This window comes from Typopeltis vanoorti, chromosome 26 (genome assembly GCF_054136105.1).
Source record: "Typopeltis vanoorti isolate ZY-2024b chromosome 26, IOZ_Tvanoo_1.0, whole genome shotgun sequence".
Taxonomy (NCBI): Eukaryota; Metazoa; Arthropoda; class Arachnida; order Uropygi; family Thelyphonidae; genus Typopeltis; species Typopeltis vanoorti.
The window spans coordinates 10521301-10542703 of NC_143574.1; the positions used below are offsets into that span (position 1 = coordinate 10521301).

The 21403-nt window shown below is 36.2% G+C and overlaps 1 protein-coding gene across 2 annotated transcripts in view; it reads left to right on the forward strand.

Moving 5' to 3' along the window:
* LOC150092319 (oxysterol-binding protein-related protein 11-like) overlaps window positions 1–21403 on the forward strand; it is a 375890-nt gene that overhangs the window by 52527 nt on the left and 301960 nt on the right. For both annotated transcript variants that reach the window (XM_090415181.1, XM_090415180.1), the window contains one exon: window positions 13448–13529. In XM_090415181.1, coding sequence (XP_090271307.1) covers window positions 13448–13529 — 82 coding nt within the window. The remainder of the gene's footprint in view (window positions 1–13447; window positions 13530–21403) is intronic.

Consider the following 21403-nt stretch of genomic DNA (forward strand, 5'->3'; position numbering starts at 1 on the left):
GGGTATGCAATGAGAGGTGACAGATGAAAACATACCACCCACCCACACACAGAGGGATCCCATCCTCGTGTCCACGAGTGGCCTCGACAGTTTCCCCTTCAGCCACCTTAGTCTCTTTCTAGTCATGAATTGGCATAGTAAGTGGGAGCAAGATATAGCATTAGCAGTTTGGGAAGCTTCTGAATTCATTACTATCCATTTTGGTACCATCCACTCTAGTGGCTATCCTGTGGAACTGTTTTACTGTTGTACCCTTGAATGGGGAAGGTCTGAGCCCTCTACAGTGTGATTGGCATATTATTGTTGTTGGAAGTTTTTCCACTTGGTTATACTATAAATTAAAGATACCAAGAAATTATATACTTGCTTTAATCCTTTATCCAAGTGTAAGCAAACAAAGTTTGTGCCTGAAATATAATCTGGACTGGGGCAACTTGTATATAAAAAAGCTAATGACTTCACATCACTTGCCTTATCCCATAATGCAAAGTACATATCCTTATGGGTATGTATAATGCTAGTGACCCTTCCTGTAATGTATAGCATTACAGGAAGCCTAAAATATAATATATATTTTATATATATTATATTTTATATAATATATATAAAATAAAGCCCCTTTATTATAAAATATAAAGGGGCTTTATTAATTATTATTTATTTATTTTTACTCCATTGAAATACATTCATGTTGCACTAAAATTGTTCAGTAAAGATTGCCATTATTATTGTTATTATGTGACACCTGGAAGTGTCATGTAAGTGACTCATTGAGGGCGGGCACCTACTCTATAACTCTGTCTCCACCACTCAGTTTACCAACTTCAACGAACTGCAACTACCATCATCTACGCCAGTGATGGCGAACCTTTTTACCCAGGTGTGTCAAACATCATTTTTTTTTAAATATTGACGTTGATGTGCCACTTGCATACATGCATTATAAATTAAACTACATAATCATAGATGGTGACTTATACATATCATATTAGGCTATTTATTTAATAGGACATTGATATAAAATCTATGAATTCATATTATACAATTAATTTAATAAACTGAAATAATATGAATTCATAGATTTTATATCAATATCAAATTGTTGCTGAGTACTGGTAGAAAGTTACTTTATAGAAGGGCTATAGTGTGTACATTTTAATGCTACACAGGCAGCGCTTAAAACCATGCTCAGTCTGTTTCTCCCTTTCGATTTGATATTATTTAAGGCAGAAAACAGCGTTTCACAAGAGTATGTAGAAGAGAAAATTGTTAGAAGAGCTTTAGCAAAGATTTTAAGAGCATGAAAGTTTTTGGGAAAGCTGTTCCACATGCTTAGAATTTCACAGTCTGAATTTTTACACGTGGTATCATGCAGACGTTCCTGCTCAAGTTCATCTAATTCATTTCTAACAGCAATAAACTTTCTTTTCCCGATAGGATTACACTGGAAGTTGGCTAGCATTTCTAGATCTTTTAAATCCAACCACTCAAAGTCATCTAATTTAAGATACCTGAATTCTGTTTTATCAGGATGCTTTATGAATTGGATTGTTTGTTCCAACATTCGAAATTGGTTAAAACTAGAAGAAAGCAGCTCAGGTACTGACTTTAGAACTTTGATAAATTGGTTGATATGTTCACGATTTTTGGGGCTGGTTTCGTTAAAAAAAGTTTTCACTTTTGGGAAATACCTAAAATTGTTACTTTCTAAATCACGTTGAAATATTTTGAGTTTATTCTCAAAGCTCTTGATTGTGCCAAACATAACATTGACAGATTTTCCGAAACCTTGCAATTGTATATTAAGTTCATTCAGGTGCAATGAAAAATCTGTGAAAATCATCAGCTTACTGAGCCAAGCAGAATTGTTCAACTGAGAAAATTCGTACTCCATGCCCTTCGTATTTAAATATAATTTAATTTCATTTAAACATTCAACAAACCGTTCAAGTACTTGGCCATGACTCAACAATTGAATATTATTGTACATTAATATTAATAGACCATCGTACACTGATTCAACTTCGCTTAAAAGTGTATTAAATTCTCGTTTGTTTAAAGCCCTGGCAGCAATAAAATTAGTTACCTTTGTCACAATTCTCATAACATCATCCAAATCCTTTAAGCCTGATTTCGCACACAGTGTCTCCTGATGTATAATACAATGGAAACAAACCAGGGGGTGACCAACATATTCTGTTAATTCTTTGATAAAACTGACATTATGGCAAACCATATTAGGTGCGCCATCAGTTGTAATCGAAAATATTTTCGATAAATCTGTTTCTCATGGAACACTTTAACAACACAGTCGCATATGTCTTTACCTGTCGTGTTTTGAGGTAAATTTTCTAACTTTATCAATTCCTCGTGCATAGAATCACCATGAACGTACCTTGCAATAATAGTCAATCGAGCTGATGACGTAATATCTGTAGTTTCATCTAGACAAATAGAAAAACAATGGCATGAGTTCAAGTCTTGTTGTATTTGATTTTCTATACTAGCATTCATTGATATAACACTGTCTTTAATAGTATTCCTACTTAATGGTAACTCTTTCATGTGCTTTACAATAGCTTCCTTATTATGAATGTCCTCAAATAAAAATGGTGCACACTTTATGAAAGCTTCTTTAATATAATCACCAACACTAAGTGGTTTCCCATGTTCAACAATAGCATGTGAAATACTGTAACTTGCAGCTACTACTTGCCTACTAAGTTTGAAGGTCCCGAAACAAATTTAATTAAAATGGTTGGTGGGGTAGCAGTGTTCACTTTACTTGGCCAGTTTGCCTGTTTTGAGGGATGACAAGATGGTGATTCTGCAAGTTTTAGATGTTGCGATATGTATTCTTTCTTCAAAAGTTTTTTCTAGGAGCCATTTGTGCTTAGTTTCAAAATGTCTTCTTACATTCCAAATTCTACTCACAGATAGATCGCCACACAATTTACAGAGAACTTTATCGCCTCTATCAATAACACCATATTATTCAGTCCAGGCATCTTGGAAATTTCTTCCACTTCCTTTCTGTGATAATTTTAGTTTTTTATTAGTGCTAGCTGCCATTGTAAAAGGGTTCACAAATTAAAAAAGAGCACAATTATATACAGCGGTAATTAAGCAGTAATAATTAATAAGAACTAACAATTACTGGAAATGAATTATACACCAGCAACTCAAATTACTTAAGTGGCAGACCATGCAAGACTACCACTACTTCTTCTTTCAGCAGGTTTGCCAGATTTATTACAGTATGTTCATAGAAACTTTGTTACGTTTTACTCTCTATGATGCTACTAAATAGCAGCTATTTAGTTGGTTTTGTTGCGACGTCATCGTAAGTTGTTACTATTTGCATTATTTAACAAAATCTACTGAATTTATTGCAACTATAAAAATGTTTTCATTATTTACTCAGATAAATTCAATATTTAATGCTGTGAATTATATTTTTTGTTAAAGTGATTTTAAATATGTTTAGAACTTGTATTACTCAGTTGAGAGACTTGGAATGCATGCCTGAACGAATTTCACACAGTAGTCAAATGAAAACTTTAAGTTTATAATATATAAACCACGTATTTATAAGTTTGTATCGTATAATATTGATAATAATTTTTATTAGTTTTTATAATATCATATGACTATGCAGAAATTATAATGATTAAGAAAGAAAACGTAAATTTAAAACGTTCGTTGTTTATAGGCTAGTTACAAAATAAAATAGAAATAAGCTAACTACAAAATAAAATAGAAATAGGCTAACTATAAAATATAATTCTTTCAAAGAACCCAAACCTACCTTCGCCTTTACTGAGAGCGATCTTACATGATTTATCGCAGTTTCTTCATCAGAATACCAATATTTTTCAACATCCAAGGTGTGTCACCTGAAACCCTCAAGTGTGTCGGTGCTGACACGCATGTCATAAGTTTGCCATCACTGATCTACACCAATGCCATTTACTGCCGCCAACCACCACTGGTATTTTCACAGACGATCACAAACATCCATACCCAATTATGTTCATGCTTTGAATTCTAGTAAAATTATTACTTGCCACTGATTCACATGGGCTTCATGAAAGTAGTATTAAATTTATAAATAAGAACAGTGAAGTGTTTAATTAACAGAAGAATAAACTGATAAAAGTAGATTTATGATGAATGAATGTTTATGATTGTCTTGAAGTTGGAAATTAATTTCATCGCCTGTTGTTTGAGGCCACTCTCCTGCTTATTAGAATTCCAGAGTGGCTTGAAAAAGTTAATTTGGTCTCTCGAACAGGGTTTTCTGGATTATGTAAAAATAAAATATATATATGAAAATAAGAAAAATGGAAGGGAAAAAATCCATATCCCATCCATGGTACTGATGTATGATAGGTTTACAACTTTTGTTGATTAGGAGTCACATAAAAAAATATTATGCAGTCATCTTTATGGAGTTTGTAGTCATTGAGGAAGGTTGTAAACATTTCACTAAGCACTAATCAACATTTGTTTAATACCTATAGCTGGTCTGTTGGCCGAGTGGTTAGCGTAGCTGCTTTTCAGCCAGCAAGCTGCAGGTTTGAATCCTGGCAGGGGTATGGATGTTTGTGATTGTCATACTAACTCTGTGTGGAATGGGCATCTGTGACCCTACCACTTCTACTAGTAGAAGACTTCACTCCCAAAAACCCAGTAAGGTGTGAGAGTGACCATATGATGTCAAACTGTAAAAATGTTACATGTTGATTATGCCATTTGTTAAAATTAATGTATATTTCACTTTCCTGCCTTTGTCTTTAATTAACCTTCATTATTATAGTCGATTCTCTTGACTTCTGACTGCAGCCATGTGTCTGCTTAGGCTATGTCTTATCTCTCATGCTCTATAATCTAGCAAATTTATTTATCAACTGCGCCATCTAGACTACATATTGAGAACGAGAGTATAAGACGTTAATCGAAGACAATGCAGGTATCTGAAATCATATTTGCATTCCCCACTTTAACTTATTTTATCCTTTAGTCAGTCACGGCAATTAAATATAAATAGTACTACTTGCACGCAGGTTCAAATTTTTTGGAGATAGTGCATTGACACTTCACAGTTCAGTATGTTGTTTACAAACCATTTTATTAAAACCCAAAGAATATTTACAGTATACACACTAGATACAAATTCCTTATTCCCCTAAACTCTAGATCCGAATTATCATAGGACTTAAACATGACATTATGCAATCGTGAGACAACATCAGTCAAGCTTAAGTTACTATTACTTATACAATGTCTCATTGGTATATTATATACAATAGATTCATGCATTCTCTACACATATTTTCAGAATTACAGTTACAAGTTTCCTTGTCACAAACAATCCTTCACATTAATCAAATGTTCCACAGGAATCTTCCAATCTTTTTTTTCACTGATTGTGTTGCTCCTTTCCTTCCTAACATCTTGACATAATGTCCCCCACGTATTGGTGATCTATATAAGCTTCCTTTTCCTTTCCCAACCACGAACAGCAGTCTTCAGATGAGAGAACACCCTGAGGATTCTGAAGACAGACCAGCGAAGCTTCTCTTTCTTTTCCTGACCAAGGAAGGTGGCGATCACAGGCAAGAGTAAGCATTGAGAACCTGGAATAATTTTGCTTACTGATGAGGTGCCTAGGCTTCCATGTGTGGGCAAGTGCTTAAGGAGAAAATTTAGCCTGTTGATATGTTTTTTAAAGAGTAGGAGGTTGTACTCAGTGAGAAAAACAGTATAGGGGAGGTTGTTTCAAAGAATAGAGGTGGATGGAATGAAGGAAGCTGATGATGAGTTAGTTCAGTGTATTTCAAGCCTGACAGTATGTAGGTTGGCCAGTGGCTTCTCTAGTTTTTCTGTGGTTAGAAGAAAGGTGGAGAAATAGTAGCACCAATTCAGAGGGGCAGAGCCGATGAAAGTACCTATAGAAATGGTACAGTACTGAAACAGAGTGCCTATGATAAAGTGACTGAAGGGAGTCTGTGAACGTAAGATCATCTATTAAGTGGATTGCCCTCAGAAGAGGGAAATCCACTTAATAGATGAGAGGTCTTGGGTGCTCCACCTCAAATGTGGGAACAGTGTTCCAAAGTTGGATGGATCTTAGACTTATAGAGTGTTAGGAGGAGTTGAGAGGAGAAGTAATGTTTAGAATGGAAAAGAACACCAAGCTTTTTAGAGGCTAAGGAATAAGGACTCCATATTGGTGATCGCTAATTAAATGATGAGTCTCCAAGTAATGAAGAAGCTGGTTGTTGATAACATTCTCCATCACTTTTGAAAGTACTGAGGCGAGAGCAATGGGACAATAGTTAGATGGCTAACTTTTGTCTCCCTTTTTGGGTACAGGCTGGAATGTAGGCATGCTTCCATGCTGTTGGGAAGATGCCAGTAGAATATGAAAGTTTATAATAAATTTAGTTTAATCCTTTATCCAAGTGTAAGCAAACAAAGTTTGCGCCTGAAATATCTTCAGGACTGAGGCAACTCGTAGTAAAGGTGGACCAAGCTCTCATCACTCTTTGCCTCAGTATCTCCCATAACGCAAAGCACACCTTTACTGTGAGTTGCCTCAGTCCTGAAAATGCTTCAGGCGCAAACTTTGTTTGCTTACACTTGAATGAAGGATTAAACTAAATTTATTTAGTCTAACTAAGTGGAAAATAAACTTCCAACATCTTTCTCTAAATCCAGAGTAATTTGATTATAAGGTGGTACACCTCTTTTGGCAACTCATATAAATAAATATGACGGCTCCCACCAACGAGACCTCAATAAAGGTCGAAACTGGTCTGGGTAGTGACCCTTCCCTTAATGCATAGCATTATACATGTCTGCAAGGAGTGATGAGAGCTTCGTCCACCTCTACTATCAGTTGCCTCAGTCCTGAAGATACTTCAGGTGCAATTGCACTTGGATAAAGGGTTAAACTAAATTTTATTATAGTCTAACCAAGTGAAAAATAAACTTCCAACATGAAAGTTTATATGGATGATACATGATGGATATCAATTTTGGAGCACAGCTGGAAAAATACCATCTGGACCAGGAGCCTTATTAGTATCAAGATTAATGAGGGTTTTTCTGATGTTCTTTTGGTGAAAGTTCAGAAGAGGCATGTAGTGGGCAGTTTGTGGAAGTACTGAAGGTTTTTGCTTTGGTCATCCAGTCAGGGAAAAAACTGATGCTGAGAGGTTCACCTTTTCCTTGGGTGAGGTTACCATAGTGCCATCAGATTCCAGAGAGGTGGCAACATGGAAAGGCAGAAGTTATGCCCAACAGCCTTAGCAAATGATCAAAAGGCTTGACTGCCAGTTAGGCAGGCGGTGAGTTTATTGCATTTCATTCTTACAAAGTGTTTTAGAATCATTGATAACTTTTTTACTCATTTCTAGCTGTTGTGTAAGCTAAATGAGAAGCTGAAGTTTTTAATTTAAACCATTGAACATAAGCTGCATTTTTATCATGAACAACAAAGGCACATTTTTTTTTGAGAACCAAGACTTGGATACAGGTCAGTGGTTTGCAGTGGAGTGGGGAATGAACACTCTTATTCCAGTGAGGGTTATTTTGGTTACTAGTTCAGTGCAGGTGTTTGAATCATGAGAGCAAAAGTAATCTTGACTATGGAAAAGCAACATAAAAATTGCGTAGGTCATCCAGGTTGGCACAATTGTAGTGCCAAAGCATTATTTATGAGGCTGAGATTGGCTGGGCAGAGGACAAACTGTACAGGAGGAGACTTGAATAAGATTGTGATTAGAGTTGCCAAGAGGAGAGCATATATCCACAGTATATTTGGAGGGAGAATTGGTTAAAAAAAAAGTCAAGAACTTTGGTAGAATGATGAGGATTGGCTGATATTCTGGTTGGTAGATTGACTATTTGTGTTAGGTCATGACTGATGGCAAATGATTCAGCTTACTTACCAGCTTGATCTGTGAAGTTGGAGCCAGTTTGTGTTATGGATGTTAAGGTCCCCCATGGAGGACATTCTCATAATTTGGGTAATTAGGTTGTAAGAAATCAATTTTTATTGATAGGTAGTCAAAAAAGGACAGCAGGATTGTCAGAGTTAGGAGAGTGGTAAAGGCAGCAAATGAAGACTGTAAAGTGAGGTAATGAAATATTAGCCAGAGTAGATCAAAAAGCGGGGATTCTAAGTTGGTTAGCCTTTGACAGGAAATATCATATTTCACAAATGCACACATTCCACCTTTTTTTTTTCAAAATACATTGTGTAGGATGTAGCTGGAATAGTTGAGGTGGACTGTGGTTGTGGAGGATGCCAACTAAGGTTCTGTTAGGAAAAACAATCAGGTTTTGATATCTATAAGTGGTGATGTATGTCACTAATGCTTGCATCAATGCCTTGAATGCTGGTGAAATGATTTCTTATTGAAAAGAGTTTTGTATTATTTTGGGTGGGTTGGGATGTATTTTTATTATTAGTTTCAATTTTTTTTGTTATATTTTCCATATTTAAAAAAAAATTATTTTTTAATGGGAGATTTTTTTTGTATCTGCAGTTCAGTTAAAACTAGTATTTTAAAACTAGTATACTAGGCCTACTATTTTTATATTTGATTTTCTTGTGTAGGGTGGTTGATTCAGAAAAGGAAGGAGAAGAGGCATGCAGGCTGGGTGAGGGACTTGTGAATGTAACTCCCACACAGGGAGTGCCCAGACTCCAGTCCAAGTGTGGCCTCGGACAGTGCCTCTTGCATACCACTGACCCAGTCTCTCTCTCTCTATTTCTCTCCAGGCACAACCGGGCAGGGTAAGTGGCAGATTCACCAGAAATGATCAGAAAGCCTCCAACAGATGCGTTATCATCACGTTCGTCCTATGCACTATCTGGAAGCCATCCTGCCAGATAGTGAGTACAGCAGTAAAACCATTTTACTGTTGTACCTTCAAATGAAGTAGAAACTAGCTCCCTAATTGAAAATGATAACGACATAACAGAAGACAATTTACACATCCAAAAAGCATAGTGGTGTTTTATTGGGCAATGAAAGACATCTACCAAGGTCTAGTTGACATTTCCTCACAATTAGGGAATATATGGCATTTAAGGTGGCAATACTTGTCCTGCCAGACCCCTGTTTGTGGAAGCAGGCCATTACCACAGGAAGGAGGGGATGTCTTGACTGGGAGAGGCAATCATCAGCCCATATTGTCACTTAGTTAATTACAGTGCATTTTAGCATGTTGATCATGCCATTACATGTGCACTGCATGTGAGAATTAATGGGTTGGTGGTGCACAATATGTAGCCTCTCTCAGTCAGATCAGCTCCACCTTCCCATGGATGTAGCATATTTTCTCAGATAGTGTTAAGGTAAGTATTGCCAACTGGACTACTAGATAGTAGATGACTTTCATTGCCAGACCTGTCGGTCTTTTTTTTATATACATTATTATTATTATTGTATTAAGGGCAGTCATTAACCATCAGTGATAACAATAATAAAAATAGAAAGCTAAGAAACTGCTGCTTACTGTATTATTCTTATTATTCTATTTTTTTGGAAAATTGTTAGAATAAAAGTGCTAAATTTTTTATCTGAAAAAAAAAAAAGTTTTTGAGTTTGCATTTTCTTACTTGAAATTTGTCATTTTCAGTCTTATTCTGTTTTTTATTTTTTTTTTTACTTATTGGAAAATTGACAGAATAAACGTGCTGAAATTTTTACCTAAAAAAAAAATTTTTTTTTTTCAATTTGCATTTCATTACTTGAAAAGTGAATATTTGAAAATTAGACTGAAATTTATTAAAAGAAGTAAAAAAAAATTAATTCTTCAAGGACTACCTGACCCAAAAAACTGATTATTAAAAAGAAAATTTTAAAAAATCATTCATGGATGGTTTTGATCATAATTTCACATTTTGATCTTTTAAATAAATCTAATTTCTTTTGATTCAAGCCCGTGTGTAGAGGCTTAAGTACTGTGAGGACATCATGTTGGAGGCTTAATGGATTGTATACAGTACTCTGTTCTCCATTTGGACTCATGGCCCAGACACATTACAGTCCTTCCTTAGTTACCTCAACAGCCTGCATCCAAGAATCCAGTTTATGATGGAAAATGAAAAAAAAAACAATTATTTACTCTTCCTAGACACCTTAGTTACATGCCTTCCTAAGGGTACACTTTCCTTCACTTTATATAGAAAACCTACGTGCACAGGCAGATACATTCACAAACTCTCCCACCATCACCTCTCTCAACAATATTACATTATTAAAACTCTAACCAAGAGAGCCCACAATCTTTTTTCCAGTAGAACCACCCTTACAACTGAGCTTGACCACACAGACAACACTTTCCTCTCCAATGGCTACAGCGATCACAGTATTAAAAAAATAATCAGTCCCCCCCTCCCAATTCCCTAGTCTTCTCTTCAGAAAGCATTTAGAAATGCCATCACCATACCCTACATCCGTGGCACATCAGAAAAAATAGCCAAGAGTTTAATAAAGTACAACCTACACACAGCATTTAAGCCCCACTGCAAACTTGCTACCCTTATCTGTTCTACAAAAGATCAGCTCCCTCCTCTCTCAGTGCCTGGAGTTTATCAAGTACCCTGTTCCTGCAAGCTGGCATACTTTGGACAGACAGGCAGATCAGCAACCATCTGCCTGGAGGAACACAAGTCATACATCTGCAATCACGACTATGGTCAGTCAATCCTGGCTGACCATGTCTTGGATACAACCCACAGGATCTCATGGAAAAAAACCACCATGCTCCACCACAGCAAATTCAAAAAAGAGAGGCTATTTTTAGAATCAGCAGCAACTCTCAGAAATCAACCAAATCTTAATAAATATGGTTACATTAAGCTTCATAAGATTTGGGAAACACTTATCATCAGAGATCCCACCTTACACTCCAGGCCACCTACAGCCTCCCTTAGAGGTCGCTCCACCTAGATATGACTTGGGAGTCACCCACGTGGTTGGGCTTAGTATTGTGTGGTATTTGTGTAGATGTTACATTAGTTTTTTTGTAATCCCTGAAGATGTCTCAGTGACTGAGACAAAATATAGGAAGTATTAAATTCTGTTTTAATTCTTTCTGAATACTATATACAATCCATTAAGCCTCCAACATGATTTGATTCAAACTAAATCAAATGTACTTTTGTTGCTATACATTTTTATTATAATTTTATTATAGTTTTTACTATATGTTATTTATAATAACATATATGTTGTACTATATTTAGTTTATACACTCAATGGACAAAACATTAAAGATAGGGGTGATGGGAAGTTGGCACTAACATCCCCTGCACAGAGCGAAACGTAACCAAACAAACATGGTAATGGCTGCACAAATCGCATCCAGTGTCAGAGGTCTAAGCATCAGTAGTGAGTGAATGGTACGGTGTACCCTGCATACCGTGGATTATGATGGGAGTTGATGCCCTAATCATGTACTACTGTTGACGGCTCTTCATTGGGCATTGCACCTCATCTGGCACCAGGACCATCAAAACTAGACTTCTACAGAGTGTACCAGAGTTGTGTGGTCTGATGAATCTCATTATCAGTTGTACTGAGCTGACAGGAGGGTGCGAGTATGACGTCAACAGCATGAGGCCATGGCCCTATCGTGCCATGGCAACTTTGTTCAAAGAGGTGGTGGCGGCTCTGTAATGGTTTGGAAAGCCTTCTCATATGACACATTAGGTCTCTTAGTGTACCTGGAAAAGTCCTTAAACTCTGTGAGCTACCAGAAAGTGTTGGCTGATCACTTACACACTTTCATGGCATTTGTGCATCCTGCAGCTGATGGTCTGTTTCAGCAGGACAAAGTGTCACCCCGCTGGGCCACATCCACTCAGGCATATCTCAAGGAACACTCATCTGAGTTTGGGAACATCCTGTGATCCCTAATGTCCCTGGATAAAATCTCTCTGGGATGCCATAGAGTGAGACATTCAGATCCATATATCCAGAACATATATGGATATCTCGACAAACTGTGGCAAGACATCTGCAACAAGTGAGCCTATGCATCCGAAGGCTTGTAGTCTGTGTCCCTTTATCCACAGCTCATTATAGAGCACTTTTTCAGTGGTTTCTCCATAAAAATTGGACAAAACACCAATGGACTAATGTACTCTTTACAGATGAGAGTCATTTTAGTCTTTCCTCCAATTCTAGATGAAGCTTAACTGGTGTGAAACTGCGTGGTGATGGGTCATGGTGTGGGGAAGCATTATGCTTAATGGATGCACCGAGCTACAAGTGCTAGAAAAAGGAACTATGACTGGTGAATGATATTGCAATGAAGTTCTTCAACTTCATGTTTGATTATTTCGAATTCATTTTTATGGATGACAATGTCACACCACATCGTACACAAGAAGTGGAGATACTTCTGGAGATTGAGGATATTAATCAAATTCAGTGGTCAGCACGCTCCTCAGATCTCCACCCCATTGAATATGTTTGGGAATGCAATTTCCTCAGGAAATTTGTAACTTTTGCCAAAAATATATTGCTATTTAATTTGTATGAAATTTATAATACGTTTTTTGTGTAATATAATTTATTAGTATGCTGGCAATAAATTTTTCTTCACATTTGGCTGTGTCATGAAAATTTTTTCATATATGGGTAAAAATGTAGTTTGTCTTTAGCTTTTGGACAATGCCATAACAGATAATTGATTTTTTGGTAAATGGATTTCCCTTTTTTGAGAATCTTTCTCAAATAAAGTTACTGTTTAAAGTAACTTTATTTGAGACAGTATTAATAGAAATTCGATCTGCTTTCTGCTACAAGTTTAAAACTAATTCATCTACTTCCATCATGTGCTATTTGACAAATTGAAACATTATCCTTTATTTTTGCATGGACAGCATTTGTGCATCACTTTCACTGCCTTTCTTTCTTTTCATGCCATGAATATGTTTGAGATGACAAAGTTCACTTGTTGATGATGATGGTTTGCATTGCAGTGTTTTGGAACACGTTTGATGACGAGTTGTCTGATTTTTGACAACTTTTTTAAAACACTGCCAACATACCTCATACTTTTTGCTCATTATTAGAGGAAACTACAATAAAGTGAAATTAATTTTTATTCAAAATTAATGAATAATTAAAAGTTATTTAATGTTGCTATTATTTCCTTAAAATGTGATTTGTATCTATCTTGTAAACTCTCAAGAATTCTCTTGAATGCTGGTTTGTCAGTCTTCAAATAAATTGGCATGAAAGTAGCAGGACTGGAGAGAATTTTTTCACCAAACCAAACTGAATATAGGATGTAATAAGGATGCACCTCATTTATATTATCATATTCAAATTATATGTACTAAATTCAGTGGTCGTAAAGTGCCACATTTATTCTTTGCTGAAATCTACAACTAATTTGAACTATCATTTTGTAGGGAGCTGTAGTCTCTCCTAGTGATGAAGATGAGCAGTCCTTTACAATCAGTGCAGCATGCGGAGATGCTTACAGATTAAGAGGTAATTTTGAATCATTATTATATTGCACTATCAAATTATCAGAAAGATGGAAAATTATGTAGATTTTATGTATGATAATTTCCAACAAGAAGTGAAAGCAGTGAAAGTGAAGTGATGAAAAATCATGCAAAAAAGAGCTGCAATGTAAGTCAGATAATGGTAAGGCAAACAAGTAAGGATACACGCTATTATTATTTCAGTTGTTTTTTTTGCCAATAAAAAGGAAATTATAAAGAGGATAATGGAAGTTTTTCATCAAATAGTTGTGAACCTTAAACTGGTCGAAAACCACAAATGAATACACTGCAGCATATTCACCTTATTTATTTATTCAGCATATGGGGGAAAATGCAAGAAATTAATGAGCAAAGCTATATACAGACTGACAGTTAGTTTCCCAATTGATGTCACTATCTGAAAGTAAATGCAAGTTCCTGAGGCCTCTAGGGAAGGTGTGCATAGCCTGCACAGCACCACACATGCAAAAGGGTGACTGTGAAATACCCCATAAATGTAATAAGTATGCACAGTGGCCTTCTCTTGTCTGAAATCTGTTTAGCTGGCTCCAGAGGGAGCGAGGTAGATTGAATCCTGGAGGTTTGATAGTTGGTTCTGTAATCAGGTACTTTTTTTTTTTTTTTTTTTTTTTTTTTTTTTTTTTTTTTTTTTTTTTAATTTATTCCAGAGTCTTCTCTACCAGTCCCGGGGACCATCATATTTCCACAAGCCAGATGAAAGATTTGGAGACAAGCCTGCGAGCTGGAAGTGGAGAGATATCATAATGTATAGGAAGGTACATATTATTTCTGATTTTATTTATTTATTTGATGGCGTCTTCTTTTCTGAAGCATGGAAGAATGATGCGGGAAAGAACAGGTGACTATGGAAAAGGAGTAAATCTCAAGGTGCCAGAGATGGTTCTCACTGTTATGTTAAACTGTGTGTCCATGACAGTCATATGATAACTTACTGGGAAGGTCAGAGCCAGGACTGCTTTTCTAAGAATCAAGGCATTACAACCCCAAGTTGTGCCTGAGCTTGTTTATGATGATGTTCTTGGTAGAAATCTTTAACTCCACCACCACCTTGGCAAAGCCTCTCAGACCAGAATGCCATGGAACTCTATGACGACATTGTGATATGATGCACTATAGAGGCATTAAATAAGTATACCTATAGGGAGGTACCCAAGGATCAACCACAGTGACTGTCCACCTGGCAAGGGCAACTGCACAGACTTCTATCACTTGTCAAGAATGGTCTCTCTTCCGGGATTTTGATAGTGGCCTGCACTGGCCCAGTAGGAAGTAGCAACTTCTGACTAATACCTCACCTCAGGGTCCAAATACCAACATTGGTATCCTGGACACTACAAGAAATAAGTACATGGTTCACCTAATCAAATAAATAATGCTAAGCAGCCACTTATATCTTCTATATGTACAGTACAGTTGAAAATCAATTTTTGATTGTCATTATTTCCATTGTTTCCTTGAGAACTGCTGTGATAATTCTACCAACTTTATATTATGCAGAGTACTCATCACAAGCCAGAATAATTTGAATATAGACAAACGAGCAAATGAATTACAAGATACTTATGATCTTGTAAAACACAACTAGAAAAGTGGATGAAGTGAAAACTGATGAAAAGTGTTTAAACAATATAAGATAACAAGAACAGGATGAAATGAATATGAAAGAGAAGGCAAATAAGAACATGGATGAATTTATAAAAGAATTGGAGAGGATTTTGAAACAGTTGAAGAGCTCTTTGCTTGTTCATTATATATTAAAAATGTTGGGAAGGTGACAGGATGGTATATAAGAATAAGAAAAACAAATGATATGATATTGAGATTCTGTGATTGGATGGCAAAATCATATTTTTGTGCATTGATTGCAGATGTGACAAGGAAAATTGAAAGAGCTGGTTGTATTAATATGGACACAAGCAGTTTGAATGAGAGGCTATGACAGAATTGTTTGATAGTTATGAAACAAAAAATTGCACTGAGATTATAAATGCACTAAAGGATTTATATTAGGAGATGTGTATTTGCCTGTATTAAGCATTAAAGGATGTTGTTGGTAACAGTGTAGGCATGAAGAATCAGGGGAAACAAAAGTTGGTGACAGGGGGAGAAATTTTATATAAATAATTATTATACAGGTATCTCCATACAGTCAGAAGACTTATTGTGACAGATCCATTATTTGTTCTCTAGCCATTATTCACATAATTCCTATCATACCTCTCCTTAAACTCATTCACTGATGAAGACCTCACAACCACTTCTGGTAACCCATTCACTACCTTCCAAGCAAAAAAATCTAGTCCTAACACCCTTGCTAACCATTCTCCTACACAATTTCTATGGGTGACCATGAAAATTGTGCATGATTTCCTACCATGTACTGAAAAAAGTCTTCATTGTCAATCTTTTAATAACTTTAAAATCCCTTTAATAACTGATATGCTTCTGTCATGTCTCTTCTTTCTTACCTATCGGTTAGCTTTTGAAGTCCACAGCTTGTCAATCTCTTCTCATAGAGAGCATTCCATAGACCTGCAACAATGTCACTCGCATCTGGATCCTCTCCACTACTTCTTCATCCGCTGCAGAATCTGGGTATCCAGATCTATTTGCAGTAGTCCAAATGTGGCCTTATATAGGGAAAACATTACTAACAAGCAGGAACTTCTCTATTCCTGCTTGTTAGTATGTTCTTGTCAAAGTATTATTGACAAGAACATACTAACAAGCATGTTCTTGTCAAAGTATTATTATTAATGAACATGAGTGAGCATGAGTAAAAGAGTGATTGCATATAAAAGATAACTGCTTATGTGATATCAATAGTATTAGCAGTAAAAGGAAGAGTTTTATAGTGAGCACTTGTGCAGATTTCACAGCACAATTATAGGCATTAGCTGAGGCCAGAGAAGAATGTAGTCCTCTACCAAGATATCTGGCTACACATTTACCAGAATTCACACAACAGACTTTATTGTCTCTGCTAATTAGTCACAGGCCAAGGAGTTATTAACTGTCTCTGCCAGATTGCAGAGATGACTCATTTTTTACAGTGGTATGAACTTCAAAATATTTAGTTGGATGTGTGAATAATATATTAAACCAAAAATTGTGTTAATATTTTTTTTTTTTTTTCAGCACAAGATTGGATGATTGGTAAATGAAAATGGAAGGGTGCAAAAGAATATTGAAAGAGAGCCATGAAAAACAGATAATGAATAATTCAAGAGTGGCATCATATGAAATTCCATTATTTGGTTTATGGTGAATGAGGGGATCCCCAAAATGTATATTGGAAGGAAAATAAACAGGATGGATGCAAGTACTATATGAGTAGGAGATGTAATGGTAATCATAGGAATGAATGATTGGGTGGATGGAAAGAAAATACGATGACAAATATTAGAAAATTATTGAGGAGAGTGAAAGATAGTTGTATGATGTGAATGTCAGTATACTAACATTCACATTTATGACAGTGATGAGTTGATGTGATGAGTAAAGATGATGAATATTGTATGAGGTGAAGGGAAAGCATTTTGTAAATGTGTAGAATGTATTCAAGGGATGGATCTGTATAATAGTGATTTTGATTGATTGCACTTGGAATGGGCTGGTGCAAGTCATCTAAGGAGGCATCAGCTGTAAAAAAAGAGAGGTAAAGGTAAACATGACTGAGTATTAAAAGAAGAGAATTAATGAATTACTATGGAGAATGAACAAGGAAATTGTGGAGAAAGCAGTATAAAAAAAAGGAAATAATTCAGCATAGGAAGCATGGGCACAGGAAACAGTAGTAAAGATTTTGTGTGTGTGTGTCCGTGTTAGAGAGACAGACAGTGGTCTGTGCAAAGAGCAGATAGCTTAGGACACAAATCACTTGTATGTCTGGTGGAAAACCAGGAATGATATGAGTAAAGCTTATTTGATGAGGATGCTGTACTTAAGGGAATCAAGGCAGAATTATATGGCAGTGTTTACCAAGAGATTAGGAAAGGTAACAGGCAGATGTGAATGTTGATGATTGCTGAGGAACTATTCTCCATGCAGAGATGCAAGGATAAAATAGTTGCAGTGTGGTATGAAGTGAACCTAGATAGAATGAGATACATAAATATTGTCATAAGCCTGGAATTGTGGAAGTTATGACAAGGAAATGCTTAAGGGAAATTATTTTGAATAAGAGAAGCATGATTTTAATTATGGAAATAGAGATTAGAATGAAGAGAGAGAGAATCTTGGAGCAAGGGAAATGAATTTGAGTTTCTGAGGGGACATCTACCTTTGATAGAATGTAACAGAGGATACATGAGAATCAAGAATCATCTGCCTTCTCTGAGTTATTTTCTGATATAAACTTTCTGAGAGGAAAGATATACATAGAAAGCTTAAGTGGTTTGGAAGAGTTTTATAGTGAGCACTTGTGCAGATTGCACAGCAATTATAGGCATAAACTGAGGCCAGAGAAGGATGTAATCCTCTGCACATTTACCAGAATTCACACAACAGACTGGATTGTGGATTGTTTTGGAATGACCCCTACTTCTCCTATAACCAGAACAGGTCTGGTAGTAGGAGAAGTAGGAGTCATCTTTGGAAATTGAGCAAGATTGTGGTTGACAATCATGTGAATACTAAATTTGTTCAAAGTAAAGTATGATAAATATTGTATAATATTGAATAGTACTTTCATAATGCTTAGTGCCTTCCTCGATGATCATATGGGCTCCATGAAGTTGCCCATGTAATAATAATAAAAATCCATTTAAGTGCAATTAGTAATTTATTCTTATTATCATGTGATACCTCCATTGGGCTCCAAGGACTTATCATGGAAGGGTACACTACTTCACTGCACACAACTCACCATCTTCCCTACTTAAACCTCTAATTTCAGTACACATCTGCTACCCACCATCAACATGGCAGTATTTTTGTCTGTGAATTGTGTATATTCTCATAGCTTATTTGCCTGTATGCAGGATGAAAAACCCAAGTTTCTGGAAGAAAACATTTTACTACCTCCATTTGAGATTGCCTAAATCACCTGCAACTAAAAAAAAAGCCCATATAAAGATTACTCTTATCATAACAAGAATCAAACTCAGGGCTTTTTCAGTTGAAGGGTGCAGTGTCTTCCAGTCACAACTACATAGGCACTTTCATCCATTGAATTCATTTCTACAAACTGCCACACTATTTATCCTGCAGTGAAATTCTAATTAATTATAATGAAACAATTTATATCATGCAGTTTATAATAAAGTGACAAAGATTTATAACATACAGTTTATAATAAAATGGCAACCATTTTAATACATATAATCTGTAATAATGAGACCAGACAATAGCTGAATAATTACAACCAGCAAGATTAGAAGTTAAAGAGGATTTTAGGTCTGGGAAGATGGTTCATTTGAGTCAGTTTGGTGTGAGATAGAGGCCAATCAGACAAAATATATTGTTATATGCTGCTATAGACCTAGGAATCCACAGCAATTAGTACAATGAATGCCGGCCAAACAATTATCATGGGAGACTAACTATGGGGACATGGTAAATTTGAAGTGGAATTTATACAGTTGTCAAGGGATAATTGTATCCCTGAAACATGTTGTAGAGGGGATCCAGGGTTTCAGAGTGTTGGATCTGGTAATAACATCAGAAGATATATGCATAACCACAGTATATACTCTGCCTCCATCTGAGGAGAGTGACCATGCAGTCTTGTTCTGGAAAGTTGCTAAACATGTGGAATTCTCTGTCAAGAAAGGGTTTATGTTGAACTGTGCAGCTGATAATTATGACAGACTTAATAGTCATCTTGGAGCAGTGCTATGTTTTGAGATACTACAAGGTCAGAGATTGTTTGAGAGAAGCAGTATCAGACTGCATACCCAGAGGTCAGAAGGATAAACCAAGTGGGAATTAAGTGGATGAGTAGAGATATAAAGCAAGAGCTGCAAAAAAGAGAAAACACTGTGGAGGGAATATAAAGAAAAAGGTGATCAGCATACTCATGAGCTGTACAAAGTTCAAGCAAAAAAGGTGACTAGTATAGTAAGAAAGGCCAAATCAGCTAAGCAGGCCAACGTAAACACAAGAGGTTTTTTTTTTTCCATTAGATAGCAAGTAAGAGGAAAAATGACTATGGTTGGATGACTTTAAATAATGCTCATGGTAGAAAGGTGACAGATGCAAAAGAAATAGCTGAGTTGCTGAGTGATCATTTTGCAAAGGTGTATCATGTAGGTGGAGATTTTGCAGTTGCTGATGTGACAGACACATATCACAACTGAGGTAGATGAACAGGAGATGTTCAGCATATTGACAAATATGAACGTGAACATAGCAGTGGGACTGGATGGCATATCAGCCTGTGTACTATGTAGATGTGCAAGAGAAGTGGCATTTCCTCTGATGAAGTTGTTCATTATAAGTCTCAGTTCTGACAGGGTTCCAGAGGAATGGAATGAGGGTAAAATAGTTCCATTCCATATAGGTGGCTCCAGGACAGAGATAGCAAACTACACACCAATTAATATATCTAGAGTGGTTGTTAAAGTATTGGAAAAGTTAGTTAAAGATAAAATCCGACAATGGATGGATAAGGATACAATAATAATCTACAGTGGGCAGCACAGCTTTGTAAAGGGTATGATAAAGGAAATGGCTACACCAAGATCCTATTGCAAAGACACTTGACAGAATATCACATGGAAACTATTACAAAAGTTGGAGCAAACAGGAATGGATATGAAGTTAGTAGCATGGATTGTGAGGGGGGGGGGGGAGGAATGGTTGACAGACAACCACCAGAGAGTAGTATATGATGGAGTAGAATCTAGGAGAATGAAGGTGACCAGTGGAGCACTTTAGGGTTCTGTATGGAACTATCCTTTAATTTGTATATTAATGATATAGGGAAAGATTTAAGAGGGGAATATTTAGTTGTTTGCTGATGATGCAAAACTGGGGAAAGCAATAGTTGATAAAGGTGATGTAGATATCCTGCAGGATGATTTTAATAAATTGGCATTGTGGGCAAAGGATGATGTTTGTAAATTTAATGTCTCAAATGTAAGGTTATGTACTTCCGATTGAAAAGGTTGCATAACAGTGTATGATATTGATGGTACTGAATTGCAAGAAATTGATGAGGCCAGGGACTTGGAGATAATGGTGGACAGAGAGAGAGACAGAGATGAAGTTCAGAGGGCATATTACAAAAGTTGGTAAATAGCACAAAGGATTACTTGGATGTTGAAAAACATTCAAAGATATGGAAGTTATTATCACTCTTTAAAAGGCTATGATTTGGTTGCATCCTTACTATCTGGGTTTCCTGCAAACCAGAAGGTGGTAGAAAAGATTGAGACAGGTGAGTAAGCTGGTGACAAGTCTGTGGTATGCTCTCTGTGAGGATAGGTTGAAGGTGTGTGGGGGTTACAAAGTTTAGTTGATGGTTGGAAAAGAAGGGACATGATAGAAACTTTTAAGATATTGAAAGGGTTTTATAAAATTGATGCAAAGGAATTTTTTCAATATATGACAAATAGAGAACTAGGGATCATCCATAGAAATTGTATAAGAGTGTGGTTAGGAGGTGTGTAGACTAGATTTCTTGTGTGGAGAGTGGTAAATGAGTGGAATTGATTGCCAGACTTGGTTGAGTTCCCTGACAGTGAATGAGTTTAAGGATAGGTATGATAGGTTTTGTGTGTATTATAGTTAGTTTGGGTCTCCAAAGATGAGTCTCTGGACCCCATGGAGATACCTTATTATAATAATAATAATAATAATGTATTTTTACCTGTTATTAAGCAGTATAGGTTA